Here is a 22,611-nt window from a genome sequence, read left to right as displayed (position 1 = left end):
CACATGGCCGGCAGACAGCGAGCACGCTGCACGATGCCGTGCTCAGCCAGGCCAAAAAAGCGTTTCTAGAAGTTTCCATCTTCTCCTCAGTCAGCTGCATTCCCCATCAGCATTTCCATATACTCCAGAGCTGCGGGACAGAGGGTTCATGGTGCTTTCTGTAATTAAATCTGTAGATGCTGGTGCCATGGAACACAGCACACTTAAATCATTATGGGAAACAAGTAAATGGCTCATGCACTAATCAACTTCTAGATGACCTTGTGGGACGGCTAATTATGCAAAAAGCCAGACTACGTGAGCCCAGAACTGGGGGCTCACTCCCGGCAAGCCGAGCGGGTTATGCTTTGGCACCGTGCTGCTCTCTGTAAAACAGGACGCGAGGCACAGAGCGCCCGCCCTGCGCTCAGCAGCCGGCATCCCAAAGCACCGTCCCACCGACCCGGAGATGCACACGCCGCTGCGCTGCCTTCCAGAAACGCGGTCAAACCAATTTTCTGTTGACTCCGTGTTTTCATGAGGCGGCAGCATCAGGCGGTGCTGCTCAGACATCCACGCAGCCCCGAGTGCTGCTCAGAAGAGCCGTGCCCAGCAGTCACATCGAGCGCGCCGCAACGCGACGTGGGTTTGCTGAACACAGCAGCGCTTCCCCTAGGGAAGGAGAGGTTTTTGTTTTTGTTTTTTTTTTTCCTTGATGCACTGACCCAGCCACAACCTTCCTCAGTGGCAAGTCTGGAAGCCTCATGAGCACTACCCACAGATGCATATTCAGTGCAGTCAGTACCACAGAGCAGCATTTATAGATGTCCCAAAGCCCCAGCCCCAGAACAGGAGAGCAACACGCTACAAAAACACCAAACCAAAATGTAATGAAAGAATGTAATGAAAGCAGATGTTCCCTACATCTTCTCTCTTGCATAAGGTTTGTTTTCCAGCATTCAAAGTAAGAGCAGAATGGTTTTGTAGGGCAAAAGGGGTGGCTGGCTGGCTTTTTAATACATTCATGGGTTTTGTTTGCTGTGATTTGAAGCCATCCTCGTTTGTGGAAGAAAACCAAATGTGAATCCCAGAAGAGTTATGAACACAAATATTTCAGAAATATTGTTTGTTAAGCACTTATCAGATCTGTTACACAACAGAGCAGTAAAAACTACGCTCTTGGGAGGAGCACGCATGGGGTTTTGACAGCTTTACATAATGCAGTTGTCCTAAATATACACTAATAAATACCAAACCAGAGCTTAGCGTGTACAGAGGGGAGACAGGGAATATACACAGGCAGCTAGATTTATGCATCATTCATCTCCAGCACTCCCCTACAGTGGGGGTGAACAGGAGAGGTGCTGCTCTGGCATTTTGTTGTGAATCAGAGCTCCCCAGGGCGCCACTCACCGCTGTGCTTTGTGCCTCCTGCATCACTCCCCATCACACTGACCACCTCAGTCTCCCCGAGAAAGGCACACCCGTCCTACCTCCGAGAAGCAGCACTGTAACTTCATTTTCACTTGCTCTTCCCCAATTTACAGTCATTACCCAGGGGCTTTAAAGACTGGCTTAAGGCTGCGTGACCAGCTGAGAAGACGTTCGGCGCACGCAGTATTGCTTAAAACCCTTCGTGACTCTTTGGGAAACAGACAGCTACTTTTAATTGCATATGAACCGGTGTCTGCTAGGGTTTCTGCACGATTTAGCAGGCCCAGAAGGGCTGCTTTACAGGGAGGTTTTTAACAAGGATCCAGCTGCGCGTTCGCACGCCGAGCCGCGCTCTACCTGACTGGTTGTTCCTCATGCGGATGGCTTTCGCCTTGGCCAGCTCCAGCGCCGTGACCCAGCGCTGCCTCTCCACTTCCGAGTTGGCCTTCAGGTGGTACGTCCTTCCCCCGTTGGAGAGCACGATGTTGCACGAGTCCTCCGTGTCGATGTGGGCCGTCGACAGGTTGATGGTTCCGCGGCACGTGTGGGCCATCTCCGCCTGCGTCCTGCACAGGAACAGAGGACAAGGAAGCGTGAATCCCTCTGCACCCACCCTCCCCGGGATGGCCACCAACCCACGTACCACCAGGGCATTTCTCATCTCATTTGCACTTCTGCTCGTCTCTCTCCCTGCTACCCCGCCTTTATTACTCTCCAGTTTTGTGCCTTTCCATACCCTCTCCCTTCAATCATTCTCTTTTGTCCAAGTTTGATAAGATCTTGCACGCAAAGATCTTCATTTGTAAAGCAAACGATCGTGGCATAATTCCTCTGGGGCTGTTAAAACACCTTTGCTGCACGCAAAATTGCTGCACACTTCAGCAGGTTTCATCAGCACCAAGAGCAGGCGGCTGTTCTGGAGCCAAACTTTCCAAACAACCAAACCCTCGTTGTACCCCCAGCTTAGCCAACCGAGGAGAAATGGGTATGCTGCTACTATGGCACCTAATTCTCAGCGAGCAGTTCACCAAGCAGCTGCAAGAAGATGGAGCTCCAGGTCAGGCCAAACCTTTCTTTGGATCATTATCCAGGGATCAGGCCCCCCTGCCCAGGGATGCTTTGGTTGCAGAGCACGAGAGCTGTGCAGGAACAGCACACAGACCAACAGCCAGCGCTCCAAACACTCCCTAGCATGTTTTCAGCAGCGCCTAAAGGCACTTTTTTTTTTCTTAAGCAGAGACTAGATGTATCAAAGGCACTCGGGTACAAAGAGAAATGCCTGATGTAGTCTGAAACTGCCTCTCCACCCACTGCTGCACTTACAGACACCTAAAATAGCTCAGCCCGTGAGTCCCACAGCCCTCCCAGCACCCAGCTCAGGCACAGCCCACAGCACAGCGGTGCTGGCAGCACCCACGCAGCCCACCCCCGGCACACAGCCCACCCCCACGGGGCCACCTGCTTCCCACCCAGGGCTGCAGATGCCATAAGCCCCATCCCTCTGGCCTCTCACACAGCCTGGAGCAGCTGAAAGGCAGATCTGCAAGCAGGAGGAAATCAGAGGGTCTCCTTTGACCCTCTTTGCATCTCCTCCATCTTTTACCACCCAACCGTTTCGTCCCATCCCGTCCAGCTCTGCCCCAGCACAAGTTAATCTTGCCCAGCGTGTTCCCCATGAGGTGAACCAGGTCCTGTGACGTTTCTTAAAAACCCTCAACCTCCCCAGGCCCAGGGGATCACGCTGGAGAAAGGTGGGAGCAGTGCAACACTGTCATGGGATGAATCAGCCTCACGTTTTCCTCAATGCCCCTGCCCTGAATCATTTCCAGAGTCCTCTCTCCAGCTCTTTTCCTGACACAAAGACCTGTTGGAATGGGACAGATGTCAGATAATAATTAGATGCATTTTTCTAATATTTCAGCAAAATGCATTACTGCCCAGTTGCTCACTGAATTGCAGTACCAGGAGGAACCAAGAGAATCTGCAGGAATTTCTCTCAGCCACTAATGGCTCCTTTATTTCCCCCCAAGCCAGCAGCACAGTCCTTACTAAAGAATGTCCTCAAAGTTTGTCATCATTAGCTTTAACTCCTCAAGACGGGGGCCTGTTAGAAAAACCCATGGGTGTTTGCTTATCAGAAGCTGCTGAGTGCATCGTGCAGCCTTCAACAGGGGCATCACCACTCTGGGCAGATGCTCACCTGGACAGCACCAGCACGAGAAATCACGGCCAGTAAGAAACCACCAGGCTTAGTGGCAGGACTGGAGAGAGCCTCAGCACACGAAGCTCTGCCAGCATCAACATCTCCTCTCCGCTGTTCCTCCCTGTCTTAACCCAGCTGCTTTGTCCTGGAAGCACAGCACGCCGAGGCACAGCCCTCCCAGGAGGGTTGGTTCATCCTCTGCTGGATTTGAGGTGCCCCAGCTGGGCAGATGCCAGTGCTGCTCCTTACGGGGCAATGCCAGGTCTCTCCTGATCCTGATTCTGATCTGGGTCATCCCTGGCCACCGCTTTTCTATCATTTTACACCAAGTCGCATCCTTACAGCTGGCAGAGCTGAACAAGTCACCGACTGCTGAGCATCAGAAACTTTGACTAAGGCACATGAAGCAGCTCGTAGTGACAGCGTGGCACGCACAAGACCATGCCTGCCAGCACCAGGAGCATCCCCCCGGGATCCCAAAGAGCTCAGAGCAGTTTGCCAGCTGCTTCCTTCTCCACGTCACATCCATCACACAGGCAGGGGTGCAGCGAGCTGCCCCAGAGAGACCACGAGCACCAACCTCACAACTCAGCGTGGTGACACTGGTTTGTGGAGGGGATAATTTGGCCCCAAATTAAACCAAGCACTGATTTTCGTTTCCAGAGTCACCCAGCTCATGATGCAGCACGTACTGGCACGGTCCCAGCAGGGCTTGCTTTTCACTTTGAGCAAACTGCTAAAATGATTTTTCTCTCACACAGAAAACAAAGGTCTCCAAGGTGACTTTGCTAAATCGATTTAGTCACATGAAAACAGCCCTGCTCTCCCACCCAAGAAAACTGTTTCTGTATAGGACTTTGCTCTTCGAGCTACTTCTCGGTGCAAATCTGCATGGGAAATCAATTCCCATCACTCAGCACCCACACGCAAGGCAGGCACCTGACCCAGCTCCGAGCCAAGAAGCCATTTCCCCTGTCCGCATGCAGGAAAATACGAGGTGCCCTTCAGAAGCACTCCTGCTCAGCTGGATCTGCTTATTCACCGCCAGCAGCTCAAGTATTGCATAACGTGATCCAGGCAGATTTTCTGATTCTCGACTTTCTGCAATAATCTGAGGGCCGCACAGATGGGAGAACACGTGGGCGGGCTGCAAAAAGCTGCCCAAGGGTTGAGGGTGGGCACGGACCACACAGAGGTGCCCGCTGCTGGGTGCCTGGGATTTTCTGCTGCTCCCACTCCGAGCTAATTACCGGGTTCACCTTCAGAGATGTGAAATCACAGCTGGGCAGGGAGGTGAAGCAGACGGCGTCCACGTGTGGCGAGAGGCAGTGGAGCTGGGCAGCATTGCCCTGTTACAGCTCGGCTCCAATTCGTACCCTGAAACGAGGCAGCATCAAAGCATTCACCTTTGTTTTCTCCACAGCACACAGAACATGGGAATCAAAGCTTCAGACGAGCATCATTACTCAGGCACCCTGCCCACAAGCACAGCAATCCGCAGAACGCTGGATTTTTCAAAAAGCTGAACAACCAGAAGATGTTTGAAAACATTGTTTGCATCGTCTTCTGGTTGTTAAAACATTACTTGCATCATTTCTCTCTTTATTTAACGAAGCCACTTAAATACCACAGATTTAAATAGAACTCTTGCAGCTATTTAGAAAGGCCTTCAGGATGAAACTCCCCGAGTCTGATCTTTGGCATCCTACTGCCTGACAGATGAGCTGCCTGGCGTGATGCAATAGGAACAGCAAGCTGCTGTTTAAGGACCCGCTTCCAGCTCTGGGGGAATACCTGAGCTGCACGCTCCCGCTTGGCAGTGACCGAAAGGAATCTTAGAAAGGAATTTCATTGTTTTATGGTAAGAGCTCAGAAGACAGGTTTATCAACAGAGCAGAGATTAAAAGGGAAGAAAAGCAGAGAGAAAGGTTTTTTTTTATTAAAGCAAGCGAGGACGATGGATGCTTGGGGCTAAGCTGCTCTGTCACAGGGCTCTTGTCAGCAAGGCTGAGCGGTCTCTGAGTGGTCTGAGTAGCCTCTCGCCTCTCTGACTTTCATGAGGGTGCTGAAAATGCTCCAGCTAGCAAGTCAGAACTTCTTTAAACTGGATTATCCACAGAAAAAAACGAGTGAGATGCTCCACAAACACTGACCTGAGGCTTCTTTCCTAAGCTGGAAGCACCAATGCTGCCTGCTCACGCTCTGCATTGCTCATAAATCAAGGCAGCTCCTTATTTAAATAGAGCTCACCTCTTGGCAGGTTTCTCACTATTTAATCCACTTAGACCTTGATTTTCAGCAGGAAAGCCTGCACCAGGCTGAACTATTTCAGAGATCTGTAGAAGAAATGTGGTTACTCCAGCGCAGTGGCTGCAAGACAGCCCCGCAGCTGCTTGGCCTCCTTCCTCCAGCACTCGCATGAGACTTTCTGGCAGATGGCCCGAGGTTACGCAAAGATGAGAAACTTTGCTGTCTCCGGGATATTGCCAACATCCATCAGCTTTTGAAAGCAGAAAATGAAAAAGGAAAAAAAAAAATACACTTCCACAGGGAACTATGAAACTTTGGTATGTGTTTGGAAAGGACTTCCCAAGCAGAAATGAAAATCACGCCACCAAGGAGGTTTTTGTTACCAGCTAAGAGCAAAATCAGAGTTCCCCAAGCTGAGCCTTGTGCTGGCACTTTGTCCATCCACCTTTCCTTCCTGACAGCACGCGGAGCAGCCTACAAAAGGGACAAAATTCTTACACGCTGGTTTTCTTGAGGACAAAGCCTGAGCCACAACACGAGCAAAGCTTTCCCTGCCAGCAAGGAGCTTTCTGTGCCATCACCAGGCTCAGGACCGAGCAGTGAGCAGAGCCAGGCCAGGCTGGTGGTGACTGCTCGTGATGTGAGAGAAGGATTGAGCGGGGTCACCTTCAGAAAGGCATTTAGCATTTGGGGCATTTATTCATAAACCTGCCCCCCTTCTCCAAGTCCAGCCTGCGGATGGAGGGATGGGAACTGACCCACAGGAAGAGCCAAGACCTGGGCTGGAATTTCCTTCAGAAGATGCCTTCTTGTTTAACTGCCCGGATAAAAAGTCACGTGCACAGGATTCTTGCACGCTAGCGATGGGACAACAAACAGATTATTTGATTTCCATTAACCTTGCACGCAACCTGCAGGCCATTCTCCATGGCCAAAGCATGGATGTTAGAAAACAGACAAACCACGTTAGCAGCCCATGCCCCTGTAAGAGAGAGAAACTGGGAAGGCCTCATCCGTCACACTCGGATTAAAACCCACCTATTTTTCCCTACAGCGCCTTTCGCAGATGAAGTTGAGCACGGCTTGGTTTTAACACTGCCCTGCTGATTTATTCAACTCGCCGTCCCATCGTGCCGGGAGATTAACACAGCTTTACCCAAATCAAGGGCTCTGCAGCCAGAGAGAAACCTTCACAGCGGCTGCAGAGCTGGGAAATGCCCCTCGGGGCGAGCCTCGGGACGGGAAATTTCTCTCAGGGTTAGCAGAGAAGTAAACCAGGCACACCAACCGAGCGTGGGGCATTTCACCCATCTGCTTGGATTTTGCGCATCCTTTTTTTTTTTTTCCAGGGAGCGGCTGGCTGTGAAGCTAGTGAGACCCCTGCCTTCCCTTTTATGTTCGAGGAATCCCAAAAAGCAATTTAAAACCGCCTTCATTCTGAGGCCTAAAGTTCCCCTGCCTCAAGTCTGAGGATACGAGCACAGGCACCAAACCTCCTGGGATTTTTACCCTCCTCGGTACAAGGGAAAAGGATTTTTTACGACAGCTTAATTCTAGGGCATGAACGGCCAGGAGAAAGCAGGCGCGTGCCCCAGGAGGTGCTTTCCCAGCTGGCACGGCAAGCAACGAGCACGTTCAACACATTACAAGCTTGTTCAGCACCTCTCGCACAAACCGCAAGCCCCACATGACAAAACAGCTGAGATTTTTTTTTTCCTTCCTTCTTTCTTTTTTCTTTTCACTAACCCTACTGAGTCGCAAACAAAACCCAAACAAGCATATGGCAAGTGTCGCCCTGAGATGTCTGCACAAAGATTCAATTTGCTTCTATTTGCAGGCCGATTAATCTGCAACTGGCTGCAGTCAGGATGGGTACAGATTAGTGACAATCAGATTTAAGGAGGGGAAAAAAAAAAAAATGAGGCTGTTTTCTCAGCGCTGTTGTGTGAAAGCTTTCGGTCACAGCCACCAACGAGCCAGGAGAGCTGCGCTGAAGGGGTCAGATCCGCACGGCACGACTGCAAACCTCTGCTTCGAGCAGGGGCTGCAGGAGGAGAAGAGATCTGGCTGCCACCTGCTTCCTCTGAGGAGGGTACACGGAGCACACGGCCGCCTCTTCGCTAAGAAGACAAAATGCAAAGATGAGGATAGGAACACACATCTGAAATGCTTTTTACCACTACCATCCGAACGCCAGGCTGTGCCCCTGCTCCCTTCCAGCACAAAACCCAAGCAAGGCTCCCACCCCGAATCGAAGGATACCCTAGAAGCGATCTGTTCAGGTGCACATGCTTCAGAAGTAGCTTTTATAACACATTTATCCCTCTCTGGGGGGCACAGTGCACGTCTTCTGCCAGGAAACCTCAGCCAGTGAGATACAAAGAGTCAGCAAGCCACCACTCAGAGATCAGCAAGTGCAAAACTGGTCTGAGAAAGGAGACTTTGCGCTGGGTTTTTTGATGAAAATTTAAAAAAATAAGACTTAAAAAAAAAAACAGCAGGGCCTTCAAAAAATTAAAAAATAGAAGGGCCTGTATGGTTTTCAGAGAACGTTTTAGATCTTAGGATTTTAAATCCTCCTCCACCTGAGCAAGGGCTCCAAGATCACCTCTGGTTATGGTGCAGGGGTACGGCACTGCCAATTTCCTCCCCTGTAGGCTCTCCCCAGGCTACAAGCAGCCCAGCTCTGTTCCTACAGACTGGTTTAGGAACGTGTTCTGATAACTACAATGTGTGCCAGGCACAGCCCACACCGCAGCTCGGCAGGGACTAGAGCAGCTCCACAAAATCACAGCTTTCAGAGAGAGCTGCTAGAAAGCACAACTGCCTCTCCCAAAAATGCCCAAGCAGTACAGTTTACTGTTTTCATTACTTCCTAAGCAAAAAATGCTGAAGATCTAGAGCAGAAGCGAGATTTATGGAAGGTCTGGTCCAGATCCCATCATCTGGGCAGAAGTTAGTTTACACTGAGCACTGGAAGGGACACAAATTACACGTCTGGTGGCTGGTTTCTAAGCAAGAAAGAACAAATGACCACACACAAGGTTAATTTGACAAATTGCACAGAAACCTGACATAAATGCAACACGGCAGACTCAAGCCTGAGGCAGCATTGTGTCTGTTATCGCCTCTGCCTTTAAGTTTCCACTGGCCCCTCAGCCCCTGGAAATTGTGTTAAAACAGTAAGAATGAAGCTCAGCCACCGTCACCTCACGTTTGCATTTTCTAGCCACTATGTCCAAGAATATAAGAGCATGCAGGGCACAGTGTGGGGAACATTAAGACCAATTTTATTCTATTCTTATCCCACTGATGTGCATCCAGCCTGATTATTGTTGTGAAAAGATGCCCTGTGTCAGGGCGTGCCCTTACCAGTCCTTTTCAGGTCAAAGCTGGAGAGAAGAGCTCGTTCCAGGAACATCTCCCCTGCTGCAGGCAGCTGCCTGCAAGCTACAGCCAATGCTGATGCTTTCTGTACTGAACAAATTTTCTTTGGAGGTGCTGTGCATGAATTATGGCCCGTGACCTCGAACACCGAAGAGCACTTTGAAGTCATCCTTTTTCTTTTTGCCAGCTTTCAAACGGTGCCAAAGTCACACCACAATTTCCTTCTGTGGGAGATATTTCTTAAGGATGCTTCAGGAGGGTGAAGTATCTTGGGGTCACCCACAGCCGTAACTTCTTGGGCTTCCTGTGCCCACCCAGGAAACGTTTTCCTGCAGCAACCTGCTCAGACCTACAAGCAACCTCGGGAGCTGAGACGTACCCAAGTGACTTCCATGATCTCCGTTACGACCTCTATAAAATGCTCAGATTTACAGGCCCACCCCATTGCCCTTTGGGGACACGCTCCTGGGAAGTGCAGAGGACAGCAATTCAAGGAACAGCACTTTTTTTTCATCAGGACTGATGAAACAGAAACAGAAAATGTGAGCAGGAATGTAAACCACGCCTGCAATGTAAGTACCCCCGGCAGTGTAACACAAGGCGAGATCCTTCCCATTCCTTACGACTCTACCCAAAGAATAAAACATCTTGACAGCTGGCTTTTCAGCCACTAGAGATGCCAAGGGCTTTTTTTTTTTTTTAGCAATCAGGAGTTAACTGCTTACTGGCCTGTGATTCACACTGGCAGGGCTCTTGGGTCTTGCAGCCCCTCCTGGACAGACCTGGCTGACCTCAGCAGCTTCACTCGCAACACCAAAGGCCCAGAACACATCTTTCAGCATCTGTGTCTTGAGACTTCTTCCTGAAGCCACATCTCCGTTGCCATCAGCTTCCTCAGATGGCCTCTGCTCCTCAGGGTCAAGCAAGTCAACCAAGGAAGAAGCACGGGGAGAAAAGGGATACGATGGTTAGAGCAAGGCATTAACTGATCAGCGACACAGCTCCCAGATACCACGCAGGCACCAGCGAGACCCACGTTCCCTCTCAGCCTCCATGCAGGAATATATAACTGCACAGAGCACACACAAGTCATGTGCTTTCAGAGATTTATCTTGGGAATCTGAGTCACGTCAATACTCGGCACTGGGAGCAGTCTTCGCGGGCTGTATATTTGCTGCAGAAATCCCGTGGATGTTGATTGGGGGTTACCAGAAATAGAAAAGTTCAGTGTATGGCCAAAAGGGAAGGGAAGGTCAGTAAGCTCCCTAAGGAAGGGCTCTTGCATCGACCAGGGGGAGTTGCAGCTTTCAGCCAGTTTCCCAACTGCTCAAACCAGACTTTCAGTGGTACTTCAGCAGCTGGTGTTGCAAGAAACCCCCTGGAGCAACAGGAGCTGATGCAAAACTATCAGAGATGCTTTGGCACAGCTGGAGACCTGCCCTCCACAAAACCAGCGCCAGAACTTCATCCCAACTTCAGGCTTCTGTTTCAGCAGCCACTTTGGGAAGCCAAGGAGCCTCTGGAGAAGCCTGCTGCATGCACCCCCCAGGAGGCAAGCTGCACGTTGCACACCGAGGTGCTTCACCCCGCTAATCCGCCCCCCTGAGCCTGCCCAGCAGCTCGGACACACGGACAGCAGGTCCCAAAGGCCCTCTGCAGCCCCTGCCCTCGTGCCCCAAGCACTGCAGAGTGTGTCCGGCACTTCCCACCTCAGGGACGGGAGCAGGAACATCATTTTTAGACCTCAGAAGAATTCATTTCTGCAGGAGATGCATTAAATGCTTATCTCCCCTAAAGCCTGCTTTCCTTGCTGCTCTAACGGCCTCAGAATTGGACCACTCGAGACAGAACAAAAAAAAGAGATTCGTGTTTGCTAATTTTAAGTGGCCAAAGCAAGCAAAGTGCTGTCGTGCACAAGGATGACATCCAGATTATTTGGCCAGTGCAGAAAAAACAAAAGTGGAAGTGGGAAAAGTTGCGGCCTCCTTGCCACGTGCTGGTAGCAGGGTCCTGATACAGCCTCCTCCAGCAGGTCACGAGGCGATGGGCAGTTACCTTTGAAGACAGCCCTCGAGACACACAGCACTGGAAGGAACTCACTCTCCTGAAGCTTCTTCACGCCTTGAAGTTTCCTCCAGTCAACAGAGAAGAGACGAACTCCGTGGCACAGCGTTAGAGCACAACACGTTGAAGAACAAATGCTTACAGGGATGTGTCGCTGCGGGTCCTGTACAAGAAGAGCCAAACTTCACGAGAAAGCCTCTCCACAGACACACGTCCCTCCATCTGAGCAGACCCATGGAGGCACAGTCCAGACGATGACTTCTGTCCCATGCCAGGGCCCTTCCAGAGCCACTGCAGCTCACGACCAGTTCAGGAACAAGAGAAAGAAAAGTCTCCAGTCCCAATAAAAGGGTTTACCCAGCACCAAAAGTCTTTCAGGTTCGGAAAAACACCCCACAAAAGCTCAGATTCCCAACAAAGGTTAAGGGATATCTCCCTGTTGCACACCTTCAGGTGTATCCCATCCAAGGAGGCAGTCCTCCAGGCACTGGAGGAGAACAGATGCAAAACCGTGTGGAATAAAGGCACCCAAGGAGGCAGCGCTGCACTGCTGCAGAGCTGGGAAGACAAATCCTCAAGGGGAAAAGAAACTCCTAACGTGAAACAGGAGGCAGGCTGCTGTAGGAAACCTTCTCACAGAGCCAAACCAGCACGCTGAGAATTACACACCGGTGGAAAAGCAGCAAAACTCTTCTTCCTGAGTAAGGGAGCCAGGTAACCACGCCTGAAGATCATGGGAAGAGAAAACTGAGCTGTTAGCGCTGCAACGCTTGCACACAGGAGCAGATTCTTTTTATAGAGATCTGGCACAGCAGAACCGTTCCTCTTGAGGTTTTATTAAAAGAGATAAAAGGTGCACTTAGCACTAAGCAGGATGATGTGCCTTCACGGATTGCAATCACATGAGCACGCTGAAGCTGGATGGTGATTTTCAGCGTTTCTGCCAGGTTTACATTCCTCGGGCTATAAACTCACCCTTAATACCTCGCACATTACCGCAGCCCTGTTGGCTTTCCTCGCACAAAGCCAGCAGACCTCCCTGGGTTTTCTCCCATTAGCAACTAAAGCAAAAACAATTAAGGCGACAGACAGCTCCACGGCCTCTACAGCAAGCCCCATCGTGCCGCTGCACCTCACCCATCAGTCCCACGACAACTGGCTGGTATCAGGCGTTTTTTACCCTTCTCCTTCCATCAAAGATGCACTGAGCAGAGAGAAAAAAGGCAGCACTGCCTCTTCACAACGCAGTTACAGGCACCAAGCCTGCGGTGACAGAAGGGAGGACCCCCCCCAGCAGCCTGCATCCTTCGAGCGAAACCCCCTGGCAGCACGTCGGTCTGATCAGCAAAACCTTCCCCCAGCGTTTTGCCTGGGCAGGGGACGTGTTTAAAGGCATTGCTGCCGGCAGGCCGTGGGTTTACCGTAATACCTACCCTGGAGAGTAACAGCATGGCGGCGTGCGTGAAATCAGCAGCGCAGATAAACCAGCAATTCCTTAAATAAAGCACAATTGCAAGTTACAAACACACGAATGGCAACAGCCGGGCTCGCTTGCAAAACACGCGGGACACGGGCCTTGCAAGAACTGATGCAGCTCCTCTCCAACGCAGAGAAAAAGGAAAGAAAACATTTAAAGGCCGGTATGTTGGGTGCAAGACCAGGATGGATTCACCCTGCGCCAGCAGGGCTTCATAACCCCTGCTATGCCTTGAGGCCCGCTTGCTGTTAGTGCTTAGATTAGTTCCTGGGCTGAAACTCCCTTCCTAAAACTACAGAAATTGGAACCCTGCATCACGGACATACCTCAGATAAAGGCCACGCACGAGAGCCCAGTCCAGAGTGCTCCAGAGCCTTCCCGCAGGTTTTGTAGGGATTTCTCCCCAAAGCTCTAGGTGCCCCATCACCAAGCTACACCAAACACCGAATTTAGCTCCTTCAAGATCTTTCTGGAGACCTTTCTCCTGCTGCCATGAGCGAACGCAACCCACGCGTCCTTAAACCTGTTTACAGGCATTGCGCACTTGGAAATTAAAAGTCTGGGTGAAGTAATCTTGTTCCCTTGTCTCGGAGTAACTGAGCAACATCACAGCACTGCTTAGCAAGGGGTGACAGTGAACATGTTAACCTGCAACACCCCCAGCCTGGAGAAGCCCGAGATGTTCCATTACGGCGCTGTCAAGGCAGGTGAGGCCGGAGCTGTGAAGCAGATCTCACTTCAGTCCAGCAGTTTCGGACCCCACCTGCACCGAGACGCGGCGCTGCGCCGTCTGCAGGTCCTCAGGCTCGGTGCCCACAGGCTGCAGGGAGAAAAAGCACAAAGGGAGTCCCAGCACATTATTCATGCACCATCATCTAGGCCTCCACAACTAGAACTCCAAATTTAAAGCTCCCAAGGAACTTGCATCCATAGGTTGTCCACTTCGAAGCCACTCTGTACACGCGTCAACTAAGGAAACCCTAACACACCAGAAAAGCAGTTTGAGCCCATCCTCGATTTCAGAGGTGCGTTTGTATCAGCTTGTCAGTCCTCACGTGTCGGACAGGAGCGCTTCCCTAAACTTAGGGGCTGACTTGTAACTTTAGAGGATAAAACTGTGCTGGTATTTTTAAAGAAAAAAAGTAACTCAGCTGCAAACGGCACAGGAACGGAGCTGCGAGGCTCGAGCTGGAATGGTTTGCTGAGCAATGCTGGCTTTTACAAAACCAAACTCTCCTGACAGCCGGCGCAGAGCACACGGAGATTATGTTGTGTGAACCACACTTCAGGCCCACTGTCCTCGCTGATGCCTCACCAAAGCGGCTTTTCAGATTTATGGTGGATCCTGCTTATTTCCAAACACGACGCGCAGAGGAGAGCCCCGGGCGACCCAGGACTCCATCCCAGCAAGCTGAAGGCACGCGTGCTGTGTGTAAAGCACCAGAAGCCAAATACCCAGACACAAACATCCAAGCGAGGTCAGGAGGCCCCTCGGGAGCCTCAGGTGCAACCTGCCCGAAGCAGGAGCAAGCAGCTCAGCTCATGCAGGATGCTGTGTAGCCAAAGTTTGAGCACCACCACGAATTTCCTCCAGCCCCCGTCTCAGTATTTGGCCTCACTCCCAGTGACACATTTCCTTGTGCCTGCCGGGGGTTCCCCACCTCCCTGGTGCACACCAACCCGCTGATACACAGCAAAACAAATGCTGGGAATAATGCTGTGCGATCTCACGGCTACAAAAAGGAAATTAGCGTGCAGTGCTTGGTCACAGGACACGCACCAAGCCACACAATATTCCTAACAGCTCCCTGACAGGATACAGCTGCTGTGAGCAGCTCCAATGGGAGTCCTACACCTTGTCTTGAGACGCTGGCAGTACCACACGATTCAACAGGAGGTGCTGAGAGCGTGCTGTGCACGCTCAATTGGAGGTACACAAGATGAAGATGGTTCTGTCACCTTTTGCACCAGTTCCCTCCAAGATGCAGCAACCTACGAGCAGTTTAGAAATAAAATACCACCTCGGATAAAACAGCTTTTGGTACAAGTACTGCCTTACCTCCTGCTCTCCAAAAACTACATCCCGGGAAAGGCTCGAAGTTAGAGAGGCTGCAGCAATCCCACCAACACAGAGACACGCGAGCAAGAGGGAAAGGGAAAGCTGCTTGGGTAAGACAGAGCCACGCATTAGTTTCACCTGAGCACACGCTATAAACCTGCAGCACTTCTTGCTCTGCTGGGGAACATCCAAGCGGGGACACAGGAGCAATAAATGGCAGCTGAACGGTGTCCAGCTGGAGGTCAGGATGCTCAGGTCAGGATGCCTCCAACAAGGACTTTGGACCAGAGCTGGAAATGTCACTGACTCGCAGAGAGCTGCAGGGTAGGGGGCACCCCTCAGCTGCTGCATGGCTCCGTACCGTCACGGGTCGTGCAGATCCGTGGTACCAACGAGTTCAGCGGCCGTGCCAAGGAAGCAAGCAGCTTGCACCGTGTTAACAGCGATGGAGGGACACTGCTGGGGTGCCCGCACCCATCCCCGACCTAAATTGCAGGAATATGCGAGCAGTAGGGTAAAGGACAACATTTTCTGCTCCATTTCTCATGAAGTGCTTACAGAAACCAGCTTTAGCTATTAATAACTGCTACAAAGAATCGCTGCTTTGTGTTAAAGAAGGGAAGGAGAGGCACAGACTCCCACAGCACCGTATTTATCCCCGCTTGCATTGCAGAAACTACCCTAACCTGCTCTGCATGCCTGCACTGTGCTCTTTAGAAAGATTTGGAGAATTAGGCTATTTTTAGGAAACGAAGGACCTCCTCCACAGTCACGGCAGGGACATACATCTACCCAAGCGTGATTTCAAAGCACAAATATCCTATCTTGAAGGGCTAGATTCAAAAAAAAAAAAAAAGGTAAAAACGATCAGGAAGGGAGACAGAAATACCATGTGGCCCCAAAGGAGCGTGAAAGCAGGGCTGCTGGAGGCATGCACGCGCCGTGCCCAACGCGACAGCTCATCGCTAACGCGTGCCTGCGAGCCAGCCTGTACTACTGACGCTGCAAAATGCTATCGCAGCCCACGTAAGCACTGAATGGCACCACAGAGCTGGCCAGAAGCAGGGCCAGCAGCTCAGAAATGCCAGACAGTCACAGGCAACAGCCACGGCTCCCCCTGAGCCTGGGCTCACAGAGGTGAAGCGAAGCACACAACAGCCTGGAGCGGGGCCGAGGAGGAGATGTTGCTCCCAGGGCTGCCACCGGCGGGCAGATCGTGCCACCAGCCCCCCTGCTACCACGCTCTCGATTTGCATTTTTAATTTTGAAGTTGCTGCACACGCAGCCCGCAGGCACCCGGGTGAGTCAGCAGCCGCTGACCCAGCAGCAACAAGCACGTCCAGCCCGGTTATCCTCCGAGCTTTAACTCCGGCTGCCTCTGCCTGCCGCTGTCAGACAAAGAAAAATGAAGCGATGAATTATTAAAGCAGCTTTTTGATCGAAACCAAACAAAGGTTGATAGAAAATGTACCAAGATCCTCGCCCAGGTGCCCAAGGAATGATTAAAGGCCCGAAGGGAACCCAACACCTCCCGCTCAGCCGGGGAGCGGGCCGGGACAACTCACGTTTCAGGTGATGACCCCAGCATTGGCCATCAGCGCTGGATCCGAGGAGACCTGCAAGAAGCAGAGGGCTCCGATGTCATGGCCTGCTTAAGTCGCCTGAAATTACCCGAGTTACCTAGCTACAACCTAATTTAGACACAAGCACACCTCAATACGGCAAGGTTCGATAGTCTGACCTGCTGCAGCATGAAATCAGCCGACAGGTGAGGGAAGCCAGAGAGGTTCAGCAGCGACTTACAGCGCAGTAAACGCTGCAAGTTGCTGAGGGAAAACGCTTCTTTGCGAGGGAATCGGGCAGAATTTAAGAGGGATGCTGCAAGGAAAACCAACCACAAGCAAAGGAGTTCTGCGCCAGTTGCTTGCATTACTTCTGGCAGGAGATCAGCTCCTTCACCATGGACTCAGTGGGCACAGAGGAAGGCTGACAGGGCAAACACAAACTTAAACCTGTGCTTGGAGCAAGGGAAATCAGAACCAAACACCTAAATAGTAAATATGGGAAGAGATGGGTGCAGGAATTACAGCCAAAGGGCCAGGGATGCCACTGGAGCTGCAAGGACAACCACAGCACGCGGCACCCGCGCTGGCTTCCACCTTGCCAAGAGGGTGGAGAAGAGGAAGGGCAACCCAGAGCCTGGTGGCAATTTCTCAGAGGGAAGCAAGGCCACTGCTGGCACTAAACTGCAGCCAGACCATAGCAGCTCTCAGCTGCAAAAGGCAGAGCTAAAGGCAGCTCCCAGCAGCGCCTGGAAGCGACGCAGGGCTCGGAGCAACGACCTTCCCCTGCCTTCGTGGAGGACAGCAACAAAAGCTGGCACACTCGAGACTAGAAACGAGTGACAGGCGTCTTCTCACCCCATAGATATCCTCGCAGCTGAGCCCATAAGTAAGCCTCATACCCACAAACACCTCCAGGACTAGAACTGCAGCACGAGTGATGCCCTCTGGAAGCTCACGATGCAGCTGACCTTGAGTTAGCGACACGGGCTGCAGCTACACCGCACAAAACCAGGGCACGCCGCTTCTCTGGCCACCTCAGAAGTGAGCACTTGCACAAGATCAACCAGTTACTTCTGCTGCGGCTTCATCGGATAAGGCATGTGGGCCAGTAGGCTAGATTTAAGAGTCGAGCAACTCCCTGGATGCAGCGTGAACTGGAAACAGAGCGAGCTGGTCGAGCAGCTCGAGCGCCGCTTTGACTCGCGCCGTGTCTCCGGTTGCAAAGCACAGACGACGAGATTCCTCAGAAACAGGCGAGAGATGAACAACGATCAACAGCACAGCGCCATATGGCTTGAGCAAGCACCGTGTGAAAACAAGATGAGTGGAAACAAGCATTACGTGCTGTTTAAACACAAGTCGCTCGCAGTTACCATGCAGCCACGGGGCTGTCTTGAAAACCTGCATGCTCCATCACCCCGAGGATGAGGAACAGCCAAGATACCTTATTTTTGTGGAGAGATGAGCTGTTATGAAAATCATGCTAGGAAAATCTCTCCCCTCATTTTATTACGTGAAAATTAAGTATACTGAAGCGACTTTTACTCAGGGGGAACAGTCCAACGCTGGAAGAGGGGCCCGGAGAGGCTGTGCCATCTCATACCTTGGAGATGCTCAAACCTCAGCAGCTGGAAGCCCTGGGAATCCTCACGGGGTGGCTCTGAGTTGTGCAGGGGTTTGAGACCAGAGGTTGCTTCTGGAAGCCCTTAGTTCTTCTGCTCCTGTCAGCAGCAGTTTTCAACAGCACCTGTTTTCAACAGGAGTCTCAGCACAAGCTGGAGAAAGCCCCTCTGGGTTGTACTTGAGACCTTAAAGCACTAATCAAGAGTTAACCTCTGGGTAAAGAGAGCTGGGGGAAGAAACCTGTTCTGGGAAACTCAGCTCTTCCAGGGAACCACGCCACCAGGACAGCTCATCTGCTCCAGGCACAGCTCACTCCTGCAGAAGCTGAGAGAGGAGCTGAGGCTGCTAGGTGGCGGGAAGCCTTCCACATCCCAACCATGAGCAATTAGACACAGCACAGAATATTTTTTTCCTTCTCCATTTGGCACTGCTTTAACCATGACTTCCTGTGGCCACAGTAAATACTGAAATACTGCAGAAGACGCTTCAGATACCGGGCTGTGCACCAAACCTGTAGAGGGGACAAGATGAAACTCGAGCTCCTTGAAACATGAGCAAGCTGCCCGGAGAAGACAACCCACGTCTAGAACGTCGGTCACAAGAACCAAAGACAACCTTTGGTGAATTAATACTTGCCTCAAGATCCTCTCTAAGCTCCTTGAAAACCCGTATCTGTTCAAGGTGATGAGGTTCTCCCATACACACAGTAATTATAGATGATGATAAATCTGCGAGTGGCAGCCTGCCAAGGAAGAGTTTTGCTCATTAACGAAACAAGTAGCTGTGCCGTGCTTGAACACAGCTTTCCAGCACAGAGGTGATTTCCAAGTCAGCCAGAAAACTTAGCCAAAAAAAAAAAAAAAAAGGACAATCAAGGGCAATTAAAATGTAGAAGAAAACAAGGGGCTACTCAACCTTCCAAGTGCCAGTCATTCCCGAGCAATGAGAAAGTCAGGAATATCCTGCAGATGAGTCTCCTGGCTGCAGAGGGCCAGCAGTGCTCCAGGTGCTGCCATGCAATTAGGTGCCAACTATGCTAATTGAAGCACATGCCCCGTGCCCCCTGCCATGCCCTGGGCACCAGCCCTGCCCGTTCCCAGCTGCATTTGTAGCTATTCAAGCACTGGCCTGCAAAGCACGCCTGTCTTTGTCAGAGACCAGCCTGCAAGCACCTTGTGGAGAGGGAAGAGCCCAGGTTGCTGAAGAAGGGCCCCAGCCCAACCCCTGGGTTTCAGCTGTCAGAAAGGCAGCACTCAGTGTCTGCAAGGGAGGAAGCTGCCTGGCCAACTGGCTTGCTGTGCAACTCCCAAACCCCCACGTCTCACTCCACGTGAAGGTTTTGAAGGGTAAATTATAAAAATTACTCAGCTATGCCCATTTTCCACAGGTTCACGGTAAGGAACACGAAGCAAAAGCCCGCATCCTGCACAGATGCTTCTCAAGCAGCAAGATTTGATGCCTTCACTGATTCAGCAGGGATACAGGAGGCTTTTAAGACTCAAAGTTGTTTAGAAAGAATCCTAGGTAAAAGTTTTAATTCAGAAAACCATCCCCATACGGCCAAGGGGGCAGCAAACAGGCGTTCTCCCACCTCCACTCTGCTCTGGAGCCTTTGCAGGGCTTTAAGAGATCAACTCCACAGACACACACAAAAAAAAAAGCAACCAGGCAACCTGACAGGCTTTCTGGTTTCTGTTTTTTTAAGCCAAACAGTGAGCAGCAGGAAATTCAAATGAAAAGAAGCGCTTCAGCCTGCAACTAGATCAATACACACAAGGAGGCCGCTTAGGCGGCAGGGCACGGCATTTCGATTGAGGTGACTCTTCGTGCACAAGCCAAATGAAGTTTTTCTCACCTTCCTCAAACCAGCCCTGAGTAATCAGCAGCTAAATCAACAAGGCCGTCCATCAGGACAACCATCTTCCAAAATTCAAATTGCACAAGTGCCAAAAGCCACAGAGGGGGGCAGAGCACAGCGAAGCACGGGATTTAACCTGTGCAGCCTTCAGCAGCAAAGATGGAAAAAGAAAATTCTAGCACGCTTCTTCAGAGCTGTGACGAGCACCAAGACCCAGCAGACAGAGGGAAATGAGGCTCACAAAGCAAGACACCTCCCCAAAACTCACTTCTTAAAGACTCTTCGTCGGCACCAAACAACCAGAAGCCCAAGTATTTCTCCAGCAATTTCCTCAAGGAAAAGAGGCAGATGAAAGGCACTGCCTGACAGCTACAGCTTCCTTGCTCTATCGGTAAGCCAGGAGCAGTACTTAAAAGCATAAATGCCCTTTTATAAGGGATTCTCTCACCGGAGCTCTCTGCCACAAGCAATCCCTGCAGACACTCAGGGGTGGGCACTGCCTCCCCGTAACAGCTGCTCTGAGGAGCCTGGCAGGTATTTCTTCCATTTGTTTAAGGAAAACTTTCCCGTGTTCTGTGATTTTTGCACTCAGGGCTCACAGCTCGGCTGACGTGGCTCCCGCCAGGCACCACCACCAGCCCGAGCGGTGGGGATGCTCACAGCAACCCTCCCAAAAAAAACACCCCACAAACCTCCAGCATCATCTCTCCAGGTCCGCACCTGACGCCACTCCACCTGATTTCCCCAGCTGGTTTTCGTTTGTTGTTTCCACCAAAATCACCTCAGATTGCCTCAAAACAAACCCGCCAGCGCAAAGCTACGATAACCGCTAGAGAAAGCCACTCGGTCGCTCGTGACAGGCTTGGCCCCAGTACAAAATAAATAAATGGATAAATAAATAAATAGATGGATATATTCTGTCAGGGTTACAAGCGGAGCATTGAACCTCATCAACTGACCCTGCAGCAGGGCTCGGGGCTGAACCGAGCCGGGCTGGGCCAGGCCCCCGGGTTCCCCCCCCTGTGTCCAGGCGGGCTGGGGGGAGCCCAGGCACGGAGCTCCCCGGGCTGCGGCCTGCCCGGAGCCGAGCCCGGCCTTGGGGTCGGGGTTTGTGGCCGCAGCCAGCCCGGTTTCCATCCCCGGGATGCCGTGGGGGAAAGCAGAGAGCCGGCTCCTTGGCCAACCCTCGGGGAGAAACCCTGAGAAGGGCAGCGCGGAGCGGCTTCCCCAGGGCAGCCCCCAGCTCCCAAACGGCCCCGTCCCGGTACCTGTAGTAGCTGAGGAGCCCGTTGCTGAGCACGAACCAGCGGCGCTGGTAGCCCTTCAGGTAGTTGGTCCACTTGAAGAGCCAGCCCTTGTAGGTGTCGGAGCCCGGGGCTGCGGGCGCTGTCCCCGCCGACCCCCCTCCACCGCCGCCGCCGCCCCGGCTCCCCGTTCCCGTCGCCGTCGCCGCCGCTTCGTTGCTCATGGCTCGGCGGCCGGAGCCCGGCAGCTCGTGGCAGGCCAAGCAGGGGACGGCGCTGAGCAGCGAGACCAGCCCGCGGGTGCTGCCGCTGCACAGCGCGGCCGCCTTCCCCATAGACCCCGCGGCTCGGCCCCGCTCCCCTCCGCTCCGCTCCGCCGGGCAGCGCTGAGGGAGGAGGGGGGGGGGGGGGGGGGCGGCACCGCCGTGCGTCACGGGCCGGGAACGAAGAACGGGGAATGGGAATGGGAATGGGAACGGCAGCCCCCTGGCGGTGGGGCCTCAGCGGCTCTGTTGTGGGATCGGGTCGGGATCCGGGCGGGATCTGGTTGGGATCCACTCAGCCCGGATCCCGCCGCCCCCCCCCCGCCATTTTGCTCCCGCCGCCATTTTGCGGCCCCGCGGCCGCGGGCGCCCCCTCAGCACCGGGGCGGCTGTGAGGCACCGGGACCCCCACCTCAGCCCCGGGACCCCCTCACCCCCGGGCAGGAGCCGGCTCCTTGAGGGGCAGGGAGGCGAGAGGTGACTGCCCATGGAGCCTGGGCAGCTCTTTGTAACAACCCCGGAGTGACAGGAGCATCGCAGCTCAGCAGTCCCCCCAAAAACACCTCACCGCCACCCTTTAAAAGTGGCTGTAAAAAGAGGGTGGCCCATGGAAGAATAAAAATGTGCATGGAGACACAAGGAGAGAAGTTCTGTGGTACCCCACGGTCACCAGCTCGGTGCTGGGTGAGGCGGGGGCACCGCCTGCTGAAGCGCCACAAGGAGCTTTGGCAGCCGCTGCCTTCCCCGGGATCTCCTTTCCCTGATCCCGCTGATCTGCTCTTATCCCGCTAATCGCATCACTGCTCGCCGATCACCTGCGCGTGCACCTCTCACTTGCAGCCCTGCCGGCACCAACAGCCCGAATCGGGAGGTGCCACCACCCTTGGGGCCATGGTGGCCACCAGCTGATGCTGGCCACCAACACAGCCACAAGACTGGCCACCTCAGGCAGCCCAGCCCCTCTTCGACCAAATAAGAGACAAAATAGAGACAGTCAGCACACCCTGTGCTAACGAGCTGCTGTTTGGGGGCTTCAGCATGGCCTTGGTGTGAAGCCCATCCATGGCCAGGGGGAGGAGAAAAGCAAGCTGTGGTGGCACCAACACTCTCCAGCACGCCGGAGAGCACCTCAGAAAAAGAAATAAATCGTGGTGACTGAAGCCACCTGAGCCAGGATCTGCTTCTGTCCCTGCTGGTGCCCCTGC

At 52.6% G+C, this 22,611-nt stretch overlaps 1 protein-coding gene across 5 annotated transcripts in view; it reads right to left on the bottom strand.

Annotated features, from left to right (window-relative positions):
• Nucleotides 1–21,696, bottom strand: part of OSBP2 (oxysterol binding protein 2) — a 75,293-nt gene extending 53,597 nt beyond the window's left edge. Inside the window, exons 1-3 of one of the 5 annotated variants that reach the window (XM_084539188.1) lie at nt 21,168–21,295; nt 16,419–16,469; nt 1,771–1,979 (exon numbers count right to left, since the gene is read on the bottom strand). In XM_084539188.1, coding sequence (XP_084395314.1) covers nt 1,771–1,979; nt 16,419–16,441 — 232 coding nt within the window. In that variant the 5' untranslated portion in view covers nt 16,442–16,469; nt 21,168–21,295. Of the gene's footprint in view, nt 1–1,770; nt 1,980–16,418; nt 16,470–20,347; nt 20,556–21,167 lie in introns of those variants that run through there. The other 4 variants (XM_084539189.1, XM_084539186.1, XM_084539187.1 and 1 more) reach the window with 4 other exon arrangements.
• Between the last annotated feature and the right edge of the window lie 915 nt (nt 21,697–22,611).

Source organism: Aythya ferina, assembly GCF_964211825.1.
Source record: "Aythya ferina genome assembly, chromosome: 17".
Lineage (NCBI taxonomy): Eukaryota > Metazoa > Chordata > Aves > Anseriformes > Anatidae > Aythya > Aythya ferina.
Note: the sequence above shows the minus strand (reverse complement) of the source record. Positions and strands in the feature narration are given on the sequence as shown.